The following is a 21,130-nucleotide window of genomic DNA, read 5'->3' on the forward strand; positions in this document are numbered from 1 at the left end:
CCTGCTGGATCGACTCGCCTTCTGCTTCTGTTCCAACGGTCAACGAGAGCCTCTCATCCCAACAAGTTCGGATCTGGCAATTTATCATTTACTCAAGGTAACGGGATTATTTCTCGTCGCATAAACAATTTCGAAATGCACTTTTCTCTCTCAACCGTTTTGGCGCTGGGCGCCCTCCACACTTTTGGTGTCAATGCTCAGGACTGTATTGTAAGTGACTGGCGCTCAATCGTCCACGAAATCCATTTCCAAGCAGGTGCTGATAATCTCTAGAACACCTGCATTGAGAACGTCAAACCCACTGTTGGATGTGCAGATCCTGCTGATGCCAGTTGCGTTTGCGTTTCCAACGACTTTGTTAAAGGCGTTGCCGAATGCGCAAGAGCACCTGAATGCGCGGCTGCGGATGATGCCATCGCAAATGGCATAAGCAACGGATTCTGTGTCGGTACGTCTTCTTACCGAGAGCTGCGCCCTCTTGTTACTCCATAGGTTAGTAGTCAAGGCTAACTCACCCAAGGCCAACAGGTGCCTGCTTTCCCAGGCGCTGCTACGACCCCCGTTGAGAGTGCAGCGACATCTGAAGCAGTAGCAACAACATCCGAAGCCCCTGCCGCACCTGAAACTACTGCCGCAGAAACGACTCCTGCAGTGCTTCCGGAATCCTCGGAGCCACCCGTGACTTCTGAAGCTGCGGCTACTTCAGAAGCTCCTGAGACTACTCCCACTGATCCAGCTGAATCGGCCGAATCTAGTGTAAGAACCGACAAACGTTGATTTGGCTCCGTATATCTATTTATTAATACACTCAACAGGCTACCGAGGAAGCTTCTACTTCTTCCACTAGTGCCAACAACTCATCGGCAACCACTGAAGCAGCCGGTGCTGCCGCCACTGATTCGGCGGAAGTTGAACATGAGGACGAAACTGTTGGAGGTGGAATGTCTGGTGGTGCCAAAGCTGGCGTCGGTATTGGTGTCACCATTGGCGTCCTTGCTCTCCTTGGTATGGCTGGTTTCTTCTTCTGGAAGAAACGTCAAAACCAGCAGAACCTTCCACGCGGGAACATGGACGATATGTCACCACCCATGGCTACTAGGGATCGCAGTTATCCCGCGCCTGATCAAGGATCAATCGGTGAGAAGCACGGTTACGATCTTGAACTCATGTCCCATCGGTACGAGGATATGCTACCCCGGGAGGAACCACGACACATGGTTTAAGGTCACCTTGGAGAAAGCCTGGCGTTTTAAAATAGGGGCACAAGCAGAACCAATACAGTGCAAACATCATTCTCATCCACATCATTGTTTGCTGAGCAAAGCCTCTTTATGATTCAGAACTGGTCGCCCAGCTTACCAGCACTAGTCTCAGACGTGGCGGTCTTCACAACGACAAAGCACCGACAGATTCTGCGAGTTACGAGTGGGAATGAAATTTATACCAAACCAGACTTTGATCTGGACGGCGTTCAGAGGTTGCTCGACGGACAAGATACCACCACAAAACAATATTTGAAGGGGGCAATAGTTGAAAAAAGCCAAGTCAACAAGGGGACTTAGCATATTCTAGCATCTACGTTAACTTTCATCAGCTGTACATCTTATTCATTGTACATATCTTACAAGTCCCTATGGGATATTATGCTGTGGTCCTCTACCGCGTTTAAATCCCGCATATTCTTTTCTGATTCCAACGATACAGATTGCATCAGCCAACATCTTGTTTACCACGAATAGTATGGTCTTTGTCCATATACAGGTCGATTAGGCAGATGTACCCAGGGTCCCTTCTTGTTCTTCTTAGCCACGCGCTCATCGTACTCTCGTATTCTTGACTTCTCTTCCTTGAGCAAGACAGTTAGACCTAAAGAAATTAGTCAATGTCCGAAACCAAGCATAGATATAAACAGCCATGAACACCTACTTGTGCTGGGGTGTCTAATGATACCCATGCGTCCTCGACCCTTGTAATCAATTCTCTTTCCCCGCCAGGGACCCCTTCCAACCCACGATTGGGCGATATACATGCGTGTAGGGTCCTCAATCTCGAGCCATTTCCCATCGATAGTTTGGATCTTTTTCGGGGTTTTTAAGATCTCGTCATTGAACTTTCCAAGTCCCATACCACGTTGAGCAACAGCCAGATCGCGAGCCTCTTCAAGGTAGTATCCAATCTCAGCTGCCATCTTCTTCTTGGACCACTTCATCTGCAGGATAGCATCATCAACGGGCTTGCCAGCGATCTGGCGGGCCAACATGACAAGCTTCTTGACACTTGTGGGCATGAACTCGCTCTTGTGCAAGAGTTGTCTCTCTGTCATTTGGATACGCTCGTCTTTGGTCAAGCGACCGTTACGACGGACCATTTGAATAACCTTCTTTCGCTGCCAGCGGACTCGGCTTCGAGGATCAGGGTCCACCACCATAGCCATGTTCTCCTTCGTCTTCTGCTCAACCTCGGGAGTGCCAGGAGCAGCGGCTTCTGGACTTGCGGTCTCGATTTCTTCCTGGAAAATGTTGTCCTCCACACCACTGTACATGCTCTTTTGAAGATATTCCTCACGGCTCTTTGGGTTGTCGAGCTGGGATGTAGGATCCAGGGAAGCCACCGTCTCGGCATTCTTATTTCGGGGCTTGCCCCATCCCTTGAAGAGATTGGAGGCCCATTTGTGTCGTCGCTGAACTGTAGGTCCGATGGTTGCAGAGAGAACGGGGACTGGTGTTTTGGATACTGGGTGCACAGTCCTTGCTGTAGAGTGAAGCTCTAGGTCAGTCTATACGGGATTCAACGCCAATTGAGCGGCGGACAATGTGAGGAGAGTATCGCCGTACCTGACACTGCCAGCCTCTGGGCAGCTAATCGGAGGCTCATGGTTGCAGATGTCGTCGGGCTCTGCAAACCAACCAATCTCTTCAGAGTCGCTCTCGCAAGATGTCTTGCAGCTGAGGGTCGTTTCTATGGACGAGATTCTTTTCCGTATCGTATTTTGCCGCTGTTCAGCCGTGGCTATCATGGGCACCACTCCCACTGTAGCAGGATCGGAACAGTGCAGCTTCTATTAACACACGTGACTCGAGCGCTCTAGCGCGATTAACATCAGCCCATCTTGGGAATCAACTTGGAACTGCTTGACCACATTGAAATCATAAGCACCTCTGCCGCCCTCGAACGCTCCGCCTCTTCGCTCGAACAGCTTTACATAAACAAATCAGTCACAATGGCCGTCCGACCCATCACCGGTGTACGTTTCCCCGACTCAATGGCTTGGTTTTCGCATTCGCCCGGGCCAGAGGAGCTCAAATAAACCCGGTACCAGAGCTTTTCGTGGACTGACAATTGCGCTAGATGCTCCGACGAAACCTCGTCCTGGATCTCAGCATCGCTCTCGGTACGTCGATCTCTACTATAAACTATCTGAACTATATCAATCGGAATTTGTCAACATGAAGGGGAGGACTATCACGAGAGTTGACAATTCGCGTGATGTGGTTGGTGGAGAGCATCAGGCTGACTGACTGGTAACTTCGCAGGCTCCGGCTTCGTCATGGCCAACTTCTTCTGGTAAGGGACATCGCCGAAATAATTACACGATGACGAGACTAGAAGACTCACCATTCCGACACAGGTACGGCTTCCACATGCCCCGAACCAACGCCCGCGACAACTACTACATCAAACTCGAGGAGGAGCGAGCTGCTCAGAAGAACGAGTAAAGCAAAGATATGCCGATTCGAAATCGTATGACCTAAAGCAAGGGCATAGGGGAAGGTGGGAAGTGCACATAGAGGCCACTAGCCAATGTTTCGTTTGTCGTGTAGCTGGGAAAAAGCAAAATACCACCACGACTTCAACCACATCGGTCGCTAGGCAATCTGTACTGTAGGCAAGGGCAACCGAGTCGTATGTGCTTTGATCATTCCCGAGATGCTGCTAGAGTGAAATGTGATAAAATGCGATTGGTATCCAGTTGGCGATCCTACGAGCTGCGAGCATGAGTCACAATGGTGCTATCTCAGTGCTGGTTGTGAGGTTCTAGATGAGATTCCAGAGAACAACTCGATGAACCTTTCCAATCGGTAGGTAGCAATTATCATAAAAATCCATGGTCAGATGGACGTGTATGTCTATTCTCGGCCCATTCCGGCAATGCCGTCATCAAGTTGTTTGCAGCCTCGCATTTAATTAAATGGACCAATATCAATACATAGGTAGGTAGGTAAACTACATACCCCGTAGTATTTTATCAATACGCTGATATCGCTTGAAGTACGTATGTTTACAGAATTGTCTGTGTGAGGTCTGCAGGCGATAAAAATAGAAACATATTTGTGTTGTTTTATGTGGGTGAATAAAAACTATTCTGTCTAAAACCAACCGCACATGATGCTGGCCCGTAATGTGACGGCAAAACTTTGCGGAAACGAAGAAGGAAAAAAAGAAGAATCAAATTAGTTGCTCTCTTTTTATCTTGCTGTGTCTGGTGAGTGCCAGCTTGAGGACCAGTGGTAGTGCTGAGGAGGCTCCTTTTTTCTGAGGTCTTTTCCATCATCACTCTTCTGTCCCCCCACAGGATAATCTTTACCCTCCCACGCTGTTGTCTCAACCATGAATGAACCCTTCTTGTCCTGACATCTACACGAACGAATTAATCATCAGAGCCTTCAATCCGCCATCCAGGCCGCGATACATATACAGTGAAGTACAATATTACGTGCAAATAGAGAGGGCGGTAACTCACTTTCGGAATAGCCGTTCAACAGCAAAGCACTGCACGGGGCTATCCCAATTGACAGGTTCTTTGATCTCGCATTTATACTGCAGCATCTCAAGGAGCTCACAGCCTTTCAGGTCGACGTTCTTGGCTCCCTGAACTAGCTTGCGCTTGCGACCGCTGATATTGGTTTGGACACGGTCAGGAAGCTCTGATGCGTGGAAAACTTGACACGGGTAACCCATCTTCAAGGGCAATTGTGATCGCAACTAGAAAGTGTCACAAGACACCGTAATTTATCCGGAAGGTAATCTAACTCTCGTCTGAATGATGGAGGCGGTGACTGGAAGTCGGTTGCTGGGGGAGATTGAGGAGATGAGTTTAGAAGAGGTGAGTCCAATATCTCGGAATTGAGGCTGTTGCCACTTTTGAGCATTACCTATCCTACCTACATCATCACCTCATTACTGGCCAAGCTTGAGAATTATCATGACTACCTATGGATGAAGCAAAAAATACTACTTGAAATGCTATGTCTCTTGTTTACTCATATTTACGAGCTGCTCTTTTCAGTCTTTTCTGCTTGAAATTCTCTGGCTTGGAGACCACTTCTCCATCATCAAGTATACACGCATGAGCCTGTTCAGATTTTCTAGGCCGCAAAGTGACTCCCACATTTCATTAGATATATATATGATTGTAGCAATGCGATACTAAGCCGCAAGTACAGATCCTTCGAAGTTTACGTTCATCGCTCACGTCGGATCCGAACGTACTTGGCCTCAGGACTCAGTTCCAACAACCTCAGATTCAACCAAGAAAACTCACACATATATCACCGCTTGATGGAATATCGGCGGCTCATTTTCATACGACAAAAACGGCGGGTATTGGAATATCCGGACGTCACCTCCCGCTTCTTTATAAAGTCGTATCGAATCTCGTCGGCCCGCCTTATCTCTATGCTATTCTCATTATCGACATAGAAGGTCGCTTCGATGCCACCCGACTGAATTGTTCGCTATCCCATATGCGACATGTTTACATTCAAAGACCCGCTCGAAACGACCCAGAACATACACGAGCCCTTGTAGCCGAAGCAGAAGGGATTCTCCTTTACGGCGACGTAGCTCGCGCAAGTGCTGGACGTGAGTGGTGGGGAACTATCGTCATAGGCGGTCTAGGGTCTGGTGATATCTCGGCGAACTGGAAAGGATGGCTACGAGTCGATCGCGAAGGCGTGCGTGGCTTTGGGTTAGGTATCAGTGCAGAGGAGGCTCTAGATCAGAAGGAGCAGAGACAGGATGTTGTGGACATGGCTGGTTGGGCGGTCACCTCGCAGTGGGGGGGATTTACGTTCAAAGACGGTGACGAGGACGCTTCTGAGGGGGATATGAGAAAATGGGACAGCTTTGACAATATAGAACGAGTCAAGGCCGACCGGGAATGAATCAATAAGATCTTGGGTTGACAAATATATCGTTCTTGATCGATATGGGCCTACTCCAGACTGACTTATAGGACTCGTACGTGACGCACAAACTTCAAAGCTGGCAGGGGGTTCGTAGTAGACGCCATGGTCAAGTCGATCAGGTAGGGGAGACCAATGAAGAAGCATATGGGCTGTTATACGATGTGCGACACAACCTTTTCCCGTCGTCACCGTGATTCGCAACCCCTAGTATTTGGCGTTGATCCCCTCGGGCAAACAGAGTACCAAGGTAGATTCATAAGAAAATATCGGTCCGTCTGTACAAATATTCAAGAAGGACTAGTTGCGACGCCAGCCAGGCCACTTTCTTAACAGGATTCTAAATCACAATTGAGTCTCATTTAACCTTTTTCATGAAAGATGGTACAAGTAGGCTTCTACTAAAATCTTATTGGGGGTGGGGGGGCGACGTAGTTAGACGGATAATTTGCTTGTTCTCGATGCTCAGCATCATAATCGACTGGATTGGCAATAAGCAAATGCCAACTAGTTGTGTGAGTGAATGAACAGAAAAGCTGATTTGCTCTTGCTGTTCACTGATACGATAAAGTCTGGTGACCACAGTTAAACTTGACCTTTTCTTACATATCTTGTTTTCAAATCATCTTGGAGAGATTTCTAAATAATATTCCAAGAGCCTTTGATTTTTCTATCTTCGTGCTATTCTATAGGGTTGATGTGATGCTCATCAGGGTATAGGTGGGTGGTGGTGCATCAAGGGTGGGTAAGAAACTAGCTAAGATGAAAAACCTTGAATCCAGACTTCGTCCGTCTATTCGGGCGATAGATGTTCTCTCAAATATTCAAGATCTGTATCCGTAATGTGCTCGTGGCATCTGCAAAGCCGTAATGCAGATGGTATAAAGAAAAGTTCATTTCGCGTGGCTGTGCTGTAATAAAAGAAATTCCGTAACTCCATAAAATCGCAGAGGGGAAAAAATATGGTATCCCAAAGTAATGTATATGAATAGAAGGGAAGCCAGTCGAATTAGATGGTGATACCATCCATATCAACAGCGATCTCGGTGATACCGGACTCGGGAATGAGGGTAGGCTTGGTCATTTGGCCTTTGGCGGCTTTCTTGTCCATTTCGCGCTTAATACCGTGGTTAACAGCATCGAGAACATTTTCGACAGTGACGCGAGGCTTGTAGGCAGGTTCAGTGCCGTCTTGGTACACACCGGTCTTGACAAGAATGCTGTACCAATCATTGTCGGCGACCTTGTTCACAGCATTGGTACCACGGATGTCGCTCTCAGGAGTGTCGCCAACGAAGTAGACTGTGTCAGGAGGAGCGACGAGACCATGTTCAGTCTGGCGCCACTGACCCATTAAACGTGAAGCAAACTCGAAAGTAGAGACCTGGGGCTTGCCGAATGCATGGGTATGCAGAACGCCATTACCGCCAGTAAGGTCCTCAAAGGTAACTTCGAACATACGGCGAAGGGCGCCCATGCCAAGACGAACATGTTCGTGGGCAGCAGACCAGACAACGTCATTGTGGGAGAAGTAGAAAGGAGGACCCTCATTGTTAGTCTCGCTGCGGGTGCCGAGACGGCCACCCTTTGACATGGCAACATCTAGCATAATCTGAATGTCGCCAGCCCAGTCGCGAGAGTCGGCGAAGACAAACACAGCGTCAATCACAACGTCTGTGAAGTCTCGCTCACGTGAGTTACGGTGCTCCTCAGGAGTAAGCTTGCGGAAAGGAGTTGTGGCAGCGTTGTGCTTGATAATGTCGCCAGGAGTTACAACATCTTTGAAGCCATAGCCCTCGGCAACGTGCCGACACTTCTCGCCCTCGCCGCCGACAACAAGAACGGTGCCGTACTTCTCAGCCATCTCCCTCATGGGAGTGTGACCGCAGATAAATTGGCCAGGCTTAATGTCACATTGGAGCTGACCGGAGAGATCATTGCATCGCTCCTCTTCAGTCTTACCACCACCGTTGGTAAGGAAGATATGAGGTCTGTTATGAAGTGCATTAGTATTATAGTCCAAGCTGAAGTCACGATGCCCTTTATTATGTGGACCTCCCCAGAAAAAGTCCGGGGATGGTGGATCGCAACTGCATATGATGCATGGTTCGACTTACACTTGAATGCCATATTCATTGTCGCCATTGAGAACCTTCATGGCCTGAAGGGCCTCAGGAATGGCTCGTCCCCCGCGGACAAGGACACCGTCGATGTCAAAAGCAAAGACAAAGGAGTCGGCCACGGGCTGGGAAACAGCAGGGGATAGAGGAGAGGCGGGAGATCCAAGGCTAGCAATGCTGTCACTGGAGCTGGAGCTTCCAAGCTCAGGAGAGCTGGGTACAGAGTCGGGGGTGGTGACCTCGCCTTGGTCAGGGAGGTTGTCCTTGAAGAACTCGGTCTGTTGTGAAGACATGGTGGTAAGTGATTCGTGTTGTGTAAGAACAAAAGCAGTCCTGTTCAGGCGCACGCGTATTGATTTAGACGCGTCGAGTTGAAGGGTTTTGAGTGGGATCGAACAAAGTGTCTGCCTGAAGTAGTCGGATGATGACTGGGAAGTGTTGAGCTATTTGTGTGAAGGTGATGGTGGATATGGAATCTGGGGAATGATGGAGAATGATGATTTCTACCGTCAAGAACGGTGGAAGAAATCTGGGGCTTTATAGATTTAGATATCAAGCGGAGAGCTATGGGAAGGTACGTAAGATGCCTCAGAAAGCAAACGTCAAGCAAGGCGCCATCTTGGCCATAGCCTGTGATCGATATCGAATCGACGACAACAGACAGGTATCCATGACAAGCAAGGCATGGGCATGGCATTCTCGGTAGACGCCCGTTGATACGTAGGTCGGGGTCCAATACCCGAGTCATTTCACGTCTATCGAAACTGTAGTGTAGCAAGCCCAAGGATGATTCCCCTATATCCATTTTCTAGTTCTGGGCGACAAAGGTACCTGTCAGAGCCAGGTAGGTGGGTACTAGGTACATGCAATTCCCCGCTACGATACGTCAAGACCCAGTGTATTGACTACACTAGCTTCTGGCAACCTGCTGTTCACTCTCGCGGCTGGGGCGGGCTATGATTCTGCTGTGCACGGGATTCTTAACGCCGTCGCCGCACTAGATACATGCTGACGACCCCATTCTCAACCTCACCTCGCGCAGATTGGACGTCATTACCAAATAGAGAAATACGAAACATGCCTGTCTAGACCCTGTTGTCATTTGTCAACCAACAGGTCGTAAATAACGCAACTGGAGATGGGAATGTATCTATCTGTCACATTGTGTCTCTCTGTCTGACATACAGACGCAGGCAGGCAGACGTGCTATGATCGCCAACTGATTGCCGTCTTCTAATCCGGTTATCAGAGCTTCTTGAATCGTATCAAACACAACAAAAAACGGTGTAGAACTGTGGCGTTTTTAAACGGCAACGATATGCTATCTTTTACCGTGGCTGTACATACCTGCTAAGGTACACACTGCCGTTGTGGTGTGGACCCTGAGGCTCCTTGCCATATCACCAATCAGGGACTCTGCGTCGGCCATTTACAGCCAGTCAAAGCAGCATCTCTTTCAGTCCCCCAAGGACGAGGTGGTGGCTTCCAGGGACTAAGGGGGCCGATGCACCCAACTCTCGGCGTCAGAATTAATGCAAGGCCGACGCCATCCAAGCGCGCCATCCTGAGAGAAACCGGATTCAACACCTAATGTATCAAGGAGTATCCACCGTCAAGCACAGCATCCATGACGCCAATACGGTCACCGTCAGAGAAAGAGGCATTGTCGACGGTAGTAATGCATGCAAGCAACTTCCTGCCGCCTCCACTACCTCCTGCGGAATCAAGACTCGGTTCGTTATTCTGCTGCCAATCTGGTACCCGTTTCGTATATTTCGGCGCACAGTTTCGGTCCGTTGTATAGGTGACGTCAAGCTGGCTCCGCTCAGGGTCCGCCAAAACCCCACCAGTCCGATCCGAAGCCCTATCAGCCATGCGGAACGGCCCCATCGGTGGGCTCGGGTCATCCACTACGGTCTTGGACGGGCACTTTCGGCTGGCACTATCAGCAAAAGATTATTCATACCAGAAAAGCGTTACATTACACAACAATCGCCGATTCCTTATATGATCTTAATGTTGGCAAGAGATAAGACATACTGCAATCGCAATGGATAATACACTTACAGTCATTATGATGGGGAGGAGAAAAGATCAGAGAAACTATGGTTTGTCTACAACGTGGCTGCTGTAACACAAACTATCCAGTTCAAAAAGATCTGCCCCTGAAAGCATGTGAAACACGGTCAAAAGATAACCGTTATCAGCTTGGTCGGGATTAGATCTGCATGCGGCAGCTGGGTAGGGCCAGCCTGGTACAAGTACACAGGGTCCTTCTGTGTACACACCAGAAAAAGGTTCTTCCATGAACGGTCAGTCAGTGGGCTGCTTGCATGTCACTGACCGGCCTGCCACTTCAGTCCAACCGAGCTTGGCTAGGCTAGGCTTGGCTCACTCGTTTTTTTTGGCGCCTTTGCATGTCGTGTCGACGTTCTCTTGATACGGTAGTCATCATCGCCATCTTCACCGTACCGTTTTTCATGAGTGCATACCATCGATAAGCTAAGCTTGCACATCACTCGCTTCCCTTGAAATGCCTTGTTATCTATCTGCTCGCCCATTCACGTCCTAGATAAACGTAATCATCTGGGTAATTTTTCTCTTGGCAGCAGCGGCCTCCTGAGTCGACCTTCAGAGTCTTTGCCAATACTAGGATCATGGTTCAGTACGCTTGGTCTTCACGTTCTCGCTTTCGCGGGGTATGAGCGCGATTAACATCGCTGTTCCTTGCAGGATCCCTGTAGTCGATGGAGCATAGGAGTCGGACGGAAACAAACATGAGGGGAAAACACTGGAGAAAGCAATAAATGATAATTTTTGACTGTTTTTATCAATACCTGTTCTACATTACGGTGGGCTAGACGGTCTGGACGGTACAGGGGCTCTTGTATCTAGAAGTAAACGGGGTTTTGTTTTCGGTGGTTATTTTCTTGACGTTGGCCACAGTCCGTGATGTCACTCACGGCCTACTTATCCTGCAGAGAATTTCTAGAAACCAAGGCCTTCGGCAAATAGACTTCACACTTTTCAGGAGAAAAGGGGCGTTATTTCGCCCTTGTTCCGGGGGATTGATTGGTACCTACCTAGGTAGTACATAACGATAACCAGAGTCTATAGCGAGGGGACGTCTTGGCCAAAGTATATTGTCAGACAGCTTCGGTCGACTCCCGTCCAAGATCCCAGTCACCTCATGCTTATCATTTCCTCGTTATGTTCGAATGCTCTGTCACTGTCCAAGACCCTTCTGAGTCAAACAGAATAATTCCTGTTTTCCTTGACCTCTAATGGAGGGTAAACACAACGGCACGGCAACGGGTGTGACAGGGCCAGATATTGTGCAGAGATTCATGGTTGTATACTACAGTTTGTAAGACGCATTGCTGTGAGGTCCGATTTGTCTTGATATGAAAAAAGCCGCGTTATGCGGATTGCTCATCATCTTCCTACAAACCAACAAAGAGACCTCCAGTCGTTCACTTTATTTCCCGCTCAATCTTGCCTAAAAGCACAGGTATGTACACTTGTGTTCCTGGATTGGGCATCGATCTACGCTTAATGCATGAGAACGAAAGTCGAAGCAGCCGGTCAACGCCGTCCAAGCCCGGCGCCGCGACCCCGGACCTGATAGCGCCGCCCCGTGTCTCCGATTACCTGGGTGATCCGTCGCAGAAATGGCCATGTACCAAGGTTAGAGCGGTTTTGGTATCCAATACATTCGTGACAAAACACTGTCAGGCTTCACGAGTCATAATCTTTGCGACTCGGACAGATAATCACCCACGCAACTAGAATTGACTCATACCCACTGACAGGGAATAACATGTTGGTAGCAGTTATTCGTTTCCATAATTCTCCAGGTTTTGGTTTCGCTTCGATATCCATAGCGCTTCGCCTCCACATACCCACTTCTCCATATCCCCATTTCTCCCCACGAGCTTAATCTTCTCTCCTTCACTGAAGATTGACGAACAGACCACCGTCGACTAGAAGCTGCGCACCTGTCACATATCCACTCAACTCTGGACACGCCAGAAAGACGGCCGGGCCGGCCATATCGGACGGCGAACCAGTACGTCCCAGAGGGATACGGCCTTCCATATAAGTTCTCTTTGTATCATCAGCCAGGTCTGCATCGTTGAGCTGCGTACGGATGGTGCCTGGGAGAAGCGCATTGCACCGAATACCGTGTTGTCCCAGGGCGCACGCTGTGCTCTGCATCAAGCTCAAGACACCTGCTTTTGTGGGTGTATAGTGTGTCTGCTGTCCACCACCGACAAGGGCCGAGATGGAAGAGACGCCGATGATGCTTCCTCCCTTGGGCTCTTGGTGAAGAGCCATTTGCCTTGCAGCAGCTTGAGTCACGTAAAAGGCACCATCCAGGTTCGTTCGCACCGTTGAGTGAAGCAAATCTGGCTCGAGTGTGAGAAAATCAGCAAATGTGCAGATGCCGGCATTGGACACGCAAACGTCAAGTCGCTTCTTGGGGGAGTGCTCGACGGCTTTCTTGACTAATTCTGTTGCTGTCGCTGGGTCACGAACATCGCCTGCTTGGTGCTCGAGGTGCCCGGCAGTGGATGATGCGTTTCGGATATCATCGGCCTCGGCGATGAGTGACTCGAGGTGAGTCTGGTCTTTTTCAAGGCCCAAGTGGTTTACCACAACATTAGCACCTTGACGTAGAAACTCGAGGCAGATAGCACGACCAATGCCCGTTGTGCCGCCGGTAATGATGGCAGTCTTATTGGCGAGAAGACCTGCTGGCATCAACATAGTTGCCAACGTAAATGCGCAACTGACTGTAAGTGCTTGTTTCAACTTGTTGTTTCAATGGCAAAACCCGATGAGTCTGCAATACTCCTTGTAGATAGGTTACAACGGTGCCAAGAATGATGCGTCGTTGCACAAAAGGAAAGGGCTTCGCAGGAAGTCTTTGTTAATATAATATTATTACTGAGAATTTCGAGGCGGGCTTCTCTGTAAAAATTGTTCAAGGTGAAGATCCGAGGAACTGCGAGACGCCCGTTTCTGTGCTTTTCCCCTCATTTCCGGTAAATGGCTCTTAGTGACCCTCCTCTTGGTGATGAGCATCCATCACGACCCGCGCAAATGGTGGGACAAGGCAGCAAAAAAAGAGGAACGTGCCTTGTCTAGACCTTGCTGTGACGCTGGTGGCAGTAAAAGCCTCGGTGCACCAACCTGCGAGACATTTTGGGGCAAATCAAATTTACTGATGATGAATGTTGTTGTTATCTCGGTGTGTTTTGACGCGAGACACCGGCGGGGAACCTAATGTACTAACAAAGAGTGGGAGACTTTTGACCGAAATCCTTTTGAGATGAAAGCTAGAGTTTATGTGGATCTTGGCAGACTCCGGTCAGATGTTGATTCTTTTCATAAATCAACGTAGCATTGGAACAGAAACACCAGGCAAACATGCCAAATGATCGTGAACCTCGAATATTGTATCTCAGATCTAGCAAATCTCGATAAGCCCCCCCGCAAGACAAACTCGATCAGTTCCCACAAAAGCCCCGAACGCTCAAGCCAACGGCTCTTTACTGGGGTTGTGCATTGGATCGTGAGAATGAACTTGCCACTGACGTTCTGAACGGCCACCGTCTTTCATAAAGCGGCGTAGTAGACGGTCACCGTTTGACCCCAGAAAAGGGGTCTCACGATGCATGCACTCAACGTCGCGTCTATTTGCTCACGAGACTGACACCTTGAACATTGTGGGTCGCATTAGCAAGATTGTATTTTCGTTTTTTTGTATTAAAGTACTCGATTCTCAGGTTGCACTGTCTTTCGATAACATCAATAATTTACATTCCACATTTGGTAGTTTCAACTCCATGTATCGAATAGACATCGGCTGTGCCGATATACCTCCATCTCTTGGAGGAGCTCCTCGTCTTTGATGTTCATGAATGATGTTCTGTTTAGGTGTTACAATTACAAATCAAACACTGTGGCAAACTCTGCGTAGGTGAATACGAATATGTTTCAGATTCAATTGTCAGAGTTTAAAGTAGCAGGTTCTACCTTTTCACGATGTCAATCGACCCCTCTGATTGCATGGAAAGTCTTCCCGACTGAGTACATAGATCACAAAACGTAGCCACAAAAGCAAGAACCTAACCAAGCCCAGAACCAGAACACTGCAACATCCATGATAGCACTTATTATAGCACAACCGCTTTTTTAAGAACTAGCTGAGGTTGTGAGATTTTCTACCTTGGCCGCAAGGGAGTCAAGAGTGCCGTTGGGCTTCTCGGATTGTTCGTTTGACTTGATTTCCTTTCCAGTTGGGGGATTTTGAAGTATCTCGGGAACCTTGAACAGATAGTCACTGGGGATAAGCTTAGCCCGAGCGGCGGGGTTAATAGTCAACCCAAATCCGGGCCTATCCAGGTCGGCGGTTGTGAGATACCCTTTGGTAGGAATAGGCTCATCGATAAAGAGATCTCCAAACACGGGCAAAACACTCTTGCCGTCGGGAGAGTTGGCAAGATACTCTTGGAAAGGAGTATTGGGCTGGGAAATTTGGAAGTGGTAGCTGTAAGGACCACTGGCGTGAGGAACAACCGGCACATCGTACGCAGCAGCCAATGCAGCGACCTTGAGAAGCTCAGTCAAACCACCAAGCCACATGACGTCGGGCTGAATAATGTCAAGATTCCGGCCCTCGACAAGTTTGCGGAAACCATATCGAGAGTACTCGTGCTCACCAGTGGTGAACTTGACAGTAGGGTGGGCGCGCTTGATGAGTGCAAATCCGTCAGTGTCGTCGGGCGACAAGCACTCCTCCCACCAATTGATGTTTAGGTCAAGGCAAGCCTTGACGAGCTCAATTGTGTAGCTGACGTTCAAACTCATGTAGCAATCGACCATGATGGGAAAATCGGGGCCAACAGCTTCACGATGCTTTCTCAGGAACTCGACATTCTTACGGAGACCCTCGTGGCCATCATCGGGGCAAAAAGGTAAAGGGACCTTGCCTCCCCAAAATCCCATTGCCTTGGCAGCTGTGGGCTCAGGGCCTGTACAGTAGAAATCGAGGCGCTCCTTGGTAGCGCCACCGATGAGACGGTAGACGGGCTCGTTGCGAACCTTTCCTAGAAGATCCCAAAGGGCGAGGTCGATGACAGAAATTACGGCGATGGGAAGGCCCTTGCGGCCGTAGAACATGGAGGCTCGGTACATTTGCTCAAAGAGGAGGTTCGTGTTGCGAGGGTCTGCGCCGATGAGGAAGCGCTCGAAGTGCTGGTGAACGAGCCAGCAAGCGGGAGGACCTATCGATTCTGTCAGCAAACCATTGCTGGCCGTCCTTGAGGCTCCCAATCCGGAAGCCTATGGTCCGAATCTCTTGAGCAGTCAAACTCACCTCCAAAGCCAGTGGCAAAGCCTACTGTTCCATCTGTGGCCTCAATCTCGACCAGAAATGAGCCCAGAACATTGATGCCCCAGCTGGTTCGTGACTTTTTGTATTGTTCCCATTTTGAAGCAGGTGTTGAAATATCGCTATCTATGAGCCTATAGGTTGATTGTGAGCGATGGTTTCGAGACGGGATGATATGGGATTGTGCCAGCATACCAGTGACCACCCTTGACGTTATGATAATCACCGCCTATCCAAGAATTGTTAGCATAAATTGGTAGTCATCGGCATTTTTTTGCATTTTGTCCCGTGGAGACCCATATCAGCACGACATACCTGATCCAACACCGCCAATTATGAAGGACCTAATGGCCTTGATCTTGGGGAAGTCCTTAACAGATGACATTTCAGAGGCAAAAGGTCAATTGAACCATGTACAAGCCGATGGAGGGGAATGGATGGAGCTTGACAAGTTGCGAAAAGGAAGATTAGTTATAACAGAGGAGTTTAAAAAGAAGAAGAAGAATCGACCTGAGCTGGGGGTGAGCCTCTCTTTACAAAGGATGTGTTGCTGGTGGCACTACAAAGGTGGGTTGAACATAATTTGGACTGCAACAGTACCACCTCGAAACTCACAACTGACTGGTCAGTGAGTCTCGTGATGGTACAGTCCGGTAAAGTAATGTCCCGTAGGGGCCCGTAGGGGTTGTGCATTGCCTCGGATTCCCCTCTGACGAAACTAATATCGGGACAAGATGCACCGAACTTGGTGTTGAATAATGGAGTCATCTCCAATTGCAAGACCTTCTCCACAATTCCTCGGTCCTTGTCGGGGTTCAGAGAGTACATAAGAACAAGATCGGGAGCAGCTTCAGCTTAGCGGCGGCTCATAAATTCCTTTTTTTTTTAATTCGGTTTTTTTCCTTCTTTTCTTACTTGGCCTTTTTTGTCCGGAGATAATGTTTCTAGCTTTGCAATGATACGGAGGCTGCTGTTCTTTGGCCACTTGCTCCCCACCTTCAGGCTTCATACTCTACGTTGATTTCGTACAGTCAACGGCCTTGACTTCGTTTTTGTTGCCATGCATTCTGCCATGAACATTTGAGAGGTGCAATTGCGGGGTGACAGGGGGAAAGAAAAGCAACGTGCGGAGAGATTCTAAATACATAGCATAAGCTCGAATTTTTGAGAATGAGACTCTGAAAACTATTTACGAACATAAAAATCTGTTCAACAACGGTGAACTTGATATACATATAGACATTTTTGATGCTTAATCCCTGTGCCAGAATATCCACTCTGTAATGTAATAACCATTGAATAACCTTGTTCGTTTTTGAAGACAGAGACAGCCCTTTTGAGGCTGAATTGAGGACCCAAATGGGACTAATACTGTTACAGCACACAATGTACCTACACCGGGTCCGGGGCAAAAGAACTTTACGATATCCACTCGAATATCACTTCCACAAATCAGATTATACCGCTTCTCCCATTTCCCCGCTTCAGATCCCCTTGAGGAAAGAGCCTGGGAGAATGAGGTCAAGGTTGAGAGGTAAGAAGGTTTGGGCAGGTACAGCCTACAGGACGCGTGCGGCGTGAGGATCCCGTCATTTCTCTCCGCATTATAGATCCATCCTAGTTGAACCGGACTGGGAAATTCCACTCTTGAAGCATGTGAAGCCAACTGCTTCTTTCCTTTCCATCGGAATCAATCTCTTTTCCCTAAAGTTTCACAACAACCTGATCAAACCCCAAGAGCTCATAATAGTATTCATTCAATCAATTCTTGCAGCTCCGGTTAACCGACCGGCAAGACCAAGCTCTGGTAGTCTGTTCACCTACTAAGGTAGCTCCCGAGTCCACCTCGGCCCACCTCAAATTGACCCGGTCATCAAGGCGCCACTTCCCATCTGTCCGAGGCACAAAGCCAGCAGAAAGCGCAGAGAATGGTGAAAAGACCGATGCCAGGCAAAGAGGAGATATCAGCTCATAAATAGGATTCGAGAAAATATTCATGCGGATCGGCAATTCACGGTATTGATAGAATATCCTAACGTTAGGTGCCTACCCTGATGTCAGGTCACCCATCCATTCCTCTCCTACCTATTTAGTGCTGTACAGGCCTATTTATCCTCGGGCGATCGTGTTCCTGCTCCCGCTTGACATTATCCCGGACCGCGAGGTCAAACACGACTGGTCTTTCGCGCGCGTATATGCTGTTCACGATTTCGTCGCTTCTTGCTGCGCCTTGGTCTACCCCTGTTCTTGGGCTCTATTCACGTCGCTCGCACGACTGTTGGGGAGCTCGTTCGTTCTTACATCGTGCCGACACACGAGACCAGTTACAAGGGCTCCAGGGAAATCACCCTTACGCCCAACACCCATCTCACATTTAACCATGCAGAACGGGGCCAGCAAAGTGTCGGGCGACGGCTCGGTAGAGAATCGCCCGCCTTCCACAGAAGCAGACAGTGATGAAGCCAACCAATTCCATAGTGAGGACGAAGACCACGGCGACCACGAAACTCTCTGTCGTAATGGGAAGAGGAAACGTCCTGTCTCAGTCTCGTAAGTCCAGCTCCCGTCTCTGCTTGTTACCTACACACTTGTTCCCAACCATACGAACAACCGTCTCAGACTCTGATCGAGCCCATGTCTCAAGTTGAGAATTTGTTCTTCTCTCTTGGCAGATCTCCAATTCGATAATCATGCTGGAGTCTTATCTGCATTTCCTATACTCTCTTATCAACACCATGCCATCCGAGACCACTTCATCGCCCCGTCACTCGACCTCCCCGCTCACTACAAATCTTGAACATTACACCACACTGCAGATTCAATCTGTTTTGTCTACAACTGTACAAGATTTCGCCGACACTGAAGCTAACGTTGCCGTACCCAGATGTGAGCTGTGTAAGCAAAGAAAAGTACACATAATTGTGTCCCTTGTTTTCTACCTTGACCATGCTGACTTAATTCATCTTCCAGGTCAAGTGCGATCGTGGCCAGCCGTCGTGTGGGTGGTGCAGCCGCAATGGCGCTGTATGCGAGTACAAAGAGCGCAAAAAACCAGGCCTAAGGGCGGGCTATGGACGCGAGCTTGAGCAGCGCCTCGACAAACTCGAAGAAATTCTGCGCTCTCATGCTGAGATTATTCACGGTTCTCTAGTATCCAATACAAACCCAGTGTTTGCTGCCAGTATTCGACAAAGCAACCCAAGCCTTCCCAGTGAACAAGAATCACCACGGGACACTCATCACAACCTCTTCCGACCATCCGAACCAGTCCGCACACCTCAAACTGACCCAGCTTTATTCGGACAGAAAGCTCATGGCTCGAATTTTGCACCAAGCACACAGAGTCTTGATTTTAGTATTGCTCATACACCCAAGATGAACGATGGGTACCATGGTCAGAACAGGTCGTCATTTTCAGGCACGGCTCAATTATCGCCTATACAGCATAACAACGCTACTCAAGAATACTATACTTCAGTACAGCCAAATATTCATTCACCTACAGCGCCGTTATCCTCGGCACCAGGAGCCTCAACCCCTGACCGTGATATGCCGCCATACGATCTTCTTTACGCACTGGTAGACCTTTATTTTAAGCACATCAACACTTGGTGCCCTATTCTCCATCGCAAAACAACTCTCGATAGCCTCTTCGGGCCATCTGCGCTCGATGAAACAGATCGAGTTCTGCTACATGCAATCGTGGCAACAACTATGCGCTTCTCGGCAGATGCAAGATTAACTGAGGAGCGGCGAGAACACTACCACAGGGTCTCCAAAGAGCGTGTCCTGCTCTATGGTATGGAGAACTCTTCAGTCAAGGCTTTGCAAGCCCTCGTTATACTGGCGCTTGATCTTTGCGGAAGCAGCAACGGCCCACCGGGATGGAACATTATGGCCCTCATTACCAGATCTGTTGTGCAGCTTGGTCTAGCTGTCGAGGTCACCTCATCGACTGTGTCGCCTCACTACCTGTCAATTTATACGCTTCGGGCTATGACACTGTCAGAGCCTAAAGATTTTATTGAGGAAGAATCAAGACGCCGGTTGTTCTGGATGATATATTTGCTAGACAGATATGCAACACTTGCGACTGCCTTTGAATTTGCTCTTGACGACAAAGAAATTGATAGGACATTACCGTGCCGCGATGACCTATGGATAAAGAATCAAAAGGTCGATACGCGATGGTTTACCACCGACCTACACTCCGGTTCTCCGGGACACGACATCGACCAGCCTGAGAACCTAGGCGCATTTGCTTACTATATCGAGATACTCGGCATTCTTTCGAAGATACACAAATTTCTCAAGCGGCCGGTTGACATTAGTGCTTTGAGTGATGTGGAACAGTGGCAGATGAGATACAAGGAACTGGATAACATGTTGACATCTTGGAAATTTAGCCTTCCTGGGGAGTTTGGCAACATGGCCAAACTGTTTCACCCTGGGAGCAAGAACATCAATTGTGCTTGGGTAATGCTTCACGCCACGTACCACACTGCTGTTATTCGTCTTCACTCTTCCGCCGCATATCCTACAACGAGGTCTCCTATTTTCACACCATCCTACAGCGCGTCACAGCGATGCCATGGTGCAGTCGAGAATGTCGCCGCACTGGGGGAGTTTGTCGTGAACAATGGAATGCTAGCGAAATTGGGGCCTCCTTTTGCTTTCACCCTCTGGGTTTCAGCGCGCCTACTCCTTGTTCACGGATCGACGGTTGAGCGTAAGCTATCACCACAGCTTCCGTTTTTCGTCGAGAGTCTACGCGAAATGGGGCGGTATTGGCCCGTCGCAGCCCGATACTCCCAACTCTTACAGAGAGTCCTCGACGAGCATCATGACAGTGAGCGGCAAGGGGATGGTATTACTCCTAGCTCGGTCAAAATCTTGTCTGACATGCGACGTACGGCATTCGACTTGGATTTCCTCATTTCCCGCCAGCCGAAGCAGCCAGGTGGTTCAACTCTCAGCAGACTACCGAGCGTTACACCAGCACGGACCCCGGCGCCTAACGAGCTCGAGTATCTTGATGTGTTCGATTTTTTTAATGTTCCTCGTCTTCCTTTTGGTGGTGAGAACATATCTGGCGTCAACAGTGCCCCAGTGCCATCAGGTACAGACATGAACGCGTCCAACGACAGCGGTACGGGTTTGGGAGCATCGAACGAGTTCAACATCACCAATTTTATGGTTGACGCTAACAGTGACTGGCTTTTCAAGCAAGAAGGTGGTCCTAAGTACATGGCAGCTACGTAAGCTGCGTCCCAAAGTAGAACGGGTTATCGTTATATTTGTTAAAAATTGGTTTCAGTTCTGGATGAATTTAACTATCGATACCCCTTTTTTGCATGTCGAGATTTGTTGATGAAGATACAAGGATAATACTGTTTACTTATTTGGCTATGCTGGTGTTTTGGAGA

At 48.8% G+C, this 21,130-nt stretch overlaps 10 protein-coding genes across 10 annotated transcripts; 4 read left to right on the plus strand and 6 right to left on the minus strand.

Annotated features, from left to right (window-relative positions):
* Nucleotides 1-135: 135 nt before the first annotated feature.
* On the plus strand, nucleotides 136-1,223 carry FPOAC1_002954 (uncharacterized protein; the record flags this gene model as incomplete). The annotated part of the gene is made up of 4 exons (XM_044847526.1): nucleotides 136-210; nucleotides 274-448; nucleotides 521-756; nucleotides 816-1,223. The coding sequence occupies 4 exons, from the start codon at nucleotides 136-138 to the stop codon at nucleotides 1,221-1,223; spliced, it is 894 nt and encodes a 297-aa protein (XP_044713442.1).
* Nucleotides 1,224-1,726: 503 nt separating this feature from the next.
* On the minus strand, nucleotides 1,727-2,874 carry FPOAC1_002955 (uncharacterized protein; the record flags this gene model as incomplete). The annotated part of the gene is made up of 3 exons (XM_044847527.1): nucleotides 1,727-1,866; nucleotides 1,927-2,766; nucleotides 2,835-2,874. 3 exons carry the CDS (start codon nucleotides 2,872-2,874, stop codon nucleotides 1,727-1,729), a joined length of 1,020 nt encoding a protein of 339 aa, XP_044713443.1.
* Nucleotides 2,875-3,220: 346 nt separating this feature from the next.
* FPOAC1_002956 (uncharacterized protein) lies at nucleotides 3,221-3,716 on the plus strand (the record flags this gene model as incomplete). The annotated part of the gene is made up of 4 exons (XM_044847528.1): nucleotides 3,221-3,244; nucleotides 3,349-3,391; nucleotides 3,534-3,564; nucleotides 3,629-3,716. The coding sequence occupies 4 exons, from the start codon at nucleotides 3,221-3,223 to the stop codon at nucleotides 3,714-3,716; spliced, it is 186 nt and encodes a 61-aa protein (XP_044713444.1).
* Nucleotides 3,717-4,466: 750 nt separating this feature from the next.
* Nucleotides 4,467-4,959, minus strand: FPOAC1_002957 (uncharacterized protein; the record flags this gene model as incomplete). Its single annotated transcript, XM_044847529.1, has 2 exons — nucleotides 4,467-4,635; nucleotides 4,742-4,959. The coding sequence occupies 2 exons, from the start codon at nucleotides 4,957-4,959 to the stop codon at nucleotides 4,467-4,469; spliced, it is 387 nt and encodes a 128-aa protein (XP_044713445.1).
* Nucleotides 4,960-5,744: 785 nt separating this feature from the next.
* FPOAC1_002958 (uncharacterized protein) lies at nucleotides 5,745-6,164 on the plus strand (the record flags this gene model as incomplete). Its single annotated transcript, XM_044847530.1, has 1 exon — nucleotides 5,745-6,164. The coding sequence occupies one exon, from the start codon at nucleotides 5,745-5,747 to the stop codon at nucleotides 6,162-6,164; it is 420 nt and encodes a 139-aa protein (XP_044713446.1).
* A 1,030-nt stretch (nucleotides 6,165-7,194) lies between these two features.
* On the minus strand, nucleotides 7,195-8,598 carry FPOAC1_002959 (uncharacterized protein; the record flags this gene model as incomplete). The annotated part of the gene is made up of 2 exons (XM_044847531.1): nucleotides 7,195-8,176; nucleotides 8,303-8,598. The coding sequence occupies 2 exons, from the start codon at nucleotides 8,596-8,598 to the stop codon at nucleotides 7,195-7,197; spliced, it is 1,278 nt and encodes a 425-aa protein (XP_044713447.1).
* A 1,294-nt stretch (nucleotides 8,599-9,892) lies between these two features.
* Nucleotides 9,893-10,343, minus strand: FPOAC1_002960 (uncharacterized protein; the record flags this gene model as incomplete). The annotated part of the gene is made up of 2 exons (XM_044847532.1): nucleotides 9,893-10,241; nucleotides 10,291-10,343. The coding sequence occupies 2 exons, from the start codon at nucleotides 10,341-10,343 to the stop codon at nucleotides 9,893-9,895; spliced, it is 402 nt and encodes a 133-aa protein (XP_044713448.1).
* A 1,913-nt stretch (nucleotides 10,344-12,256) lies between these two features.
* On the minus strand, nucleotides 12,257-13,075 carry FPOAC1_002961 (uncharacterized protein; the record flags this gene model as incomplete). Its single annotated transcript, XM_044847533.1, has 1 exon — nucleotides 12,257-13,075. One exon carries the CDS (start codon nucleotides 13,073-13,075, stop codon nucleotides 12,257-12,259), a length of 819 nt encoding a protein of 272 aa, XP_044713449.1.
* Nucleotides 13,076-14,506: 1,431 nt separating this feature from the next.
* FPOAC1_002962 (uncharacterized protein) lies at nucleotides 14,507-16,089 on the minus strand (the record flags this gene model as incomplete). Its single annotated transcript, XM_044847534.1, has 4 exons — nucleotides 14,507-15,597; nucleotides 15,690-15,838; nucleotides 15,900-15,933; nucleotides 16,020-16,089. 4 exons carry the CDS (start codon nucleotides 16,087-16,089, stop codon nucleotides 14,507-14,509), a joined length of 1,344 nt encoding a protein of 447 aa, XP_044713450.1.
* A 1,995-nt stretch (nucleotides 16,090-18,084) lies between these two features.
* Nucleotides 18,085-20,966, plus strand: FPOAC1_002963 (uncharacterized protein; the record flags this gene model as incomplete). Its single annotated transcript, XM_044847535.1, has 3 exons — nucleotides 18,085-18,254; nucleotides 18,589-18,613; nucleotides 18,675-20,966. The coding sequence occupies 3 exons, from the start codon at nucleotides 18,085-18,087 to the stop codon at nucleotides 20,964-20,966; spliced, it is 2,487 nt and encodes an 828-aa protein (XP_044713451.1).
* Between the last annotated feature and the right edge of the window lie 164 nt (nucleotides 20,967-21,130).

This window comes from Fusarium poae, chromosome 1 (assembly GCF_019609905.1).
Source record: "Fusarium poae strain DAOMC 252244 chromosome 1, whole genome shotgun sequence".
Classification (NCBI taxonomy): domain Eukaryota; kingdom Fungi; phylum Ascomycota; class Sordariomycetes; order Hypocreales; family Nectriaceae; genus Fusarium; species Fusarium poae.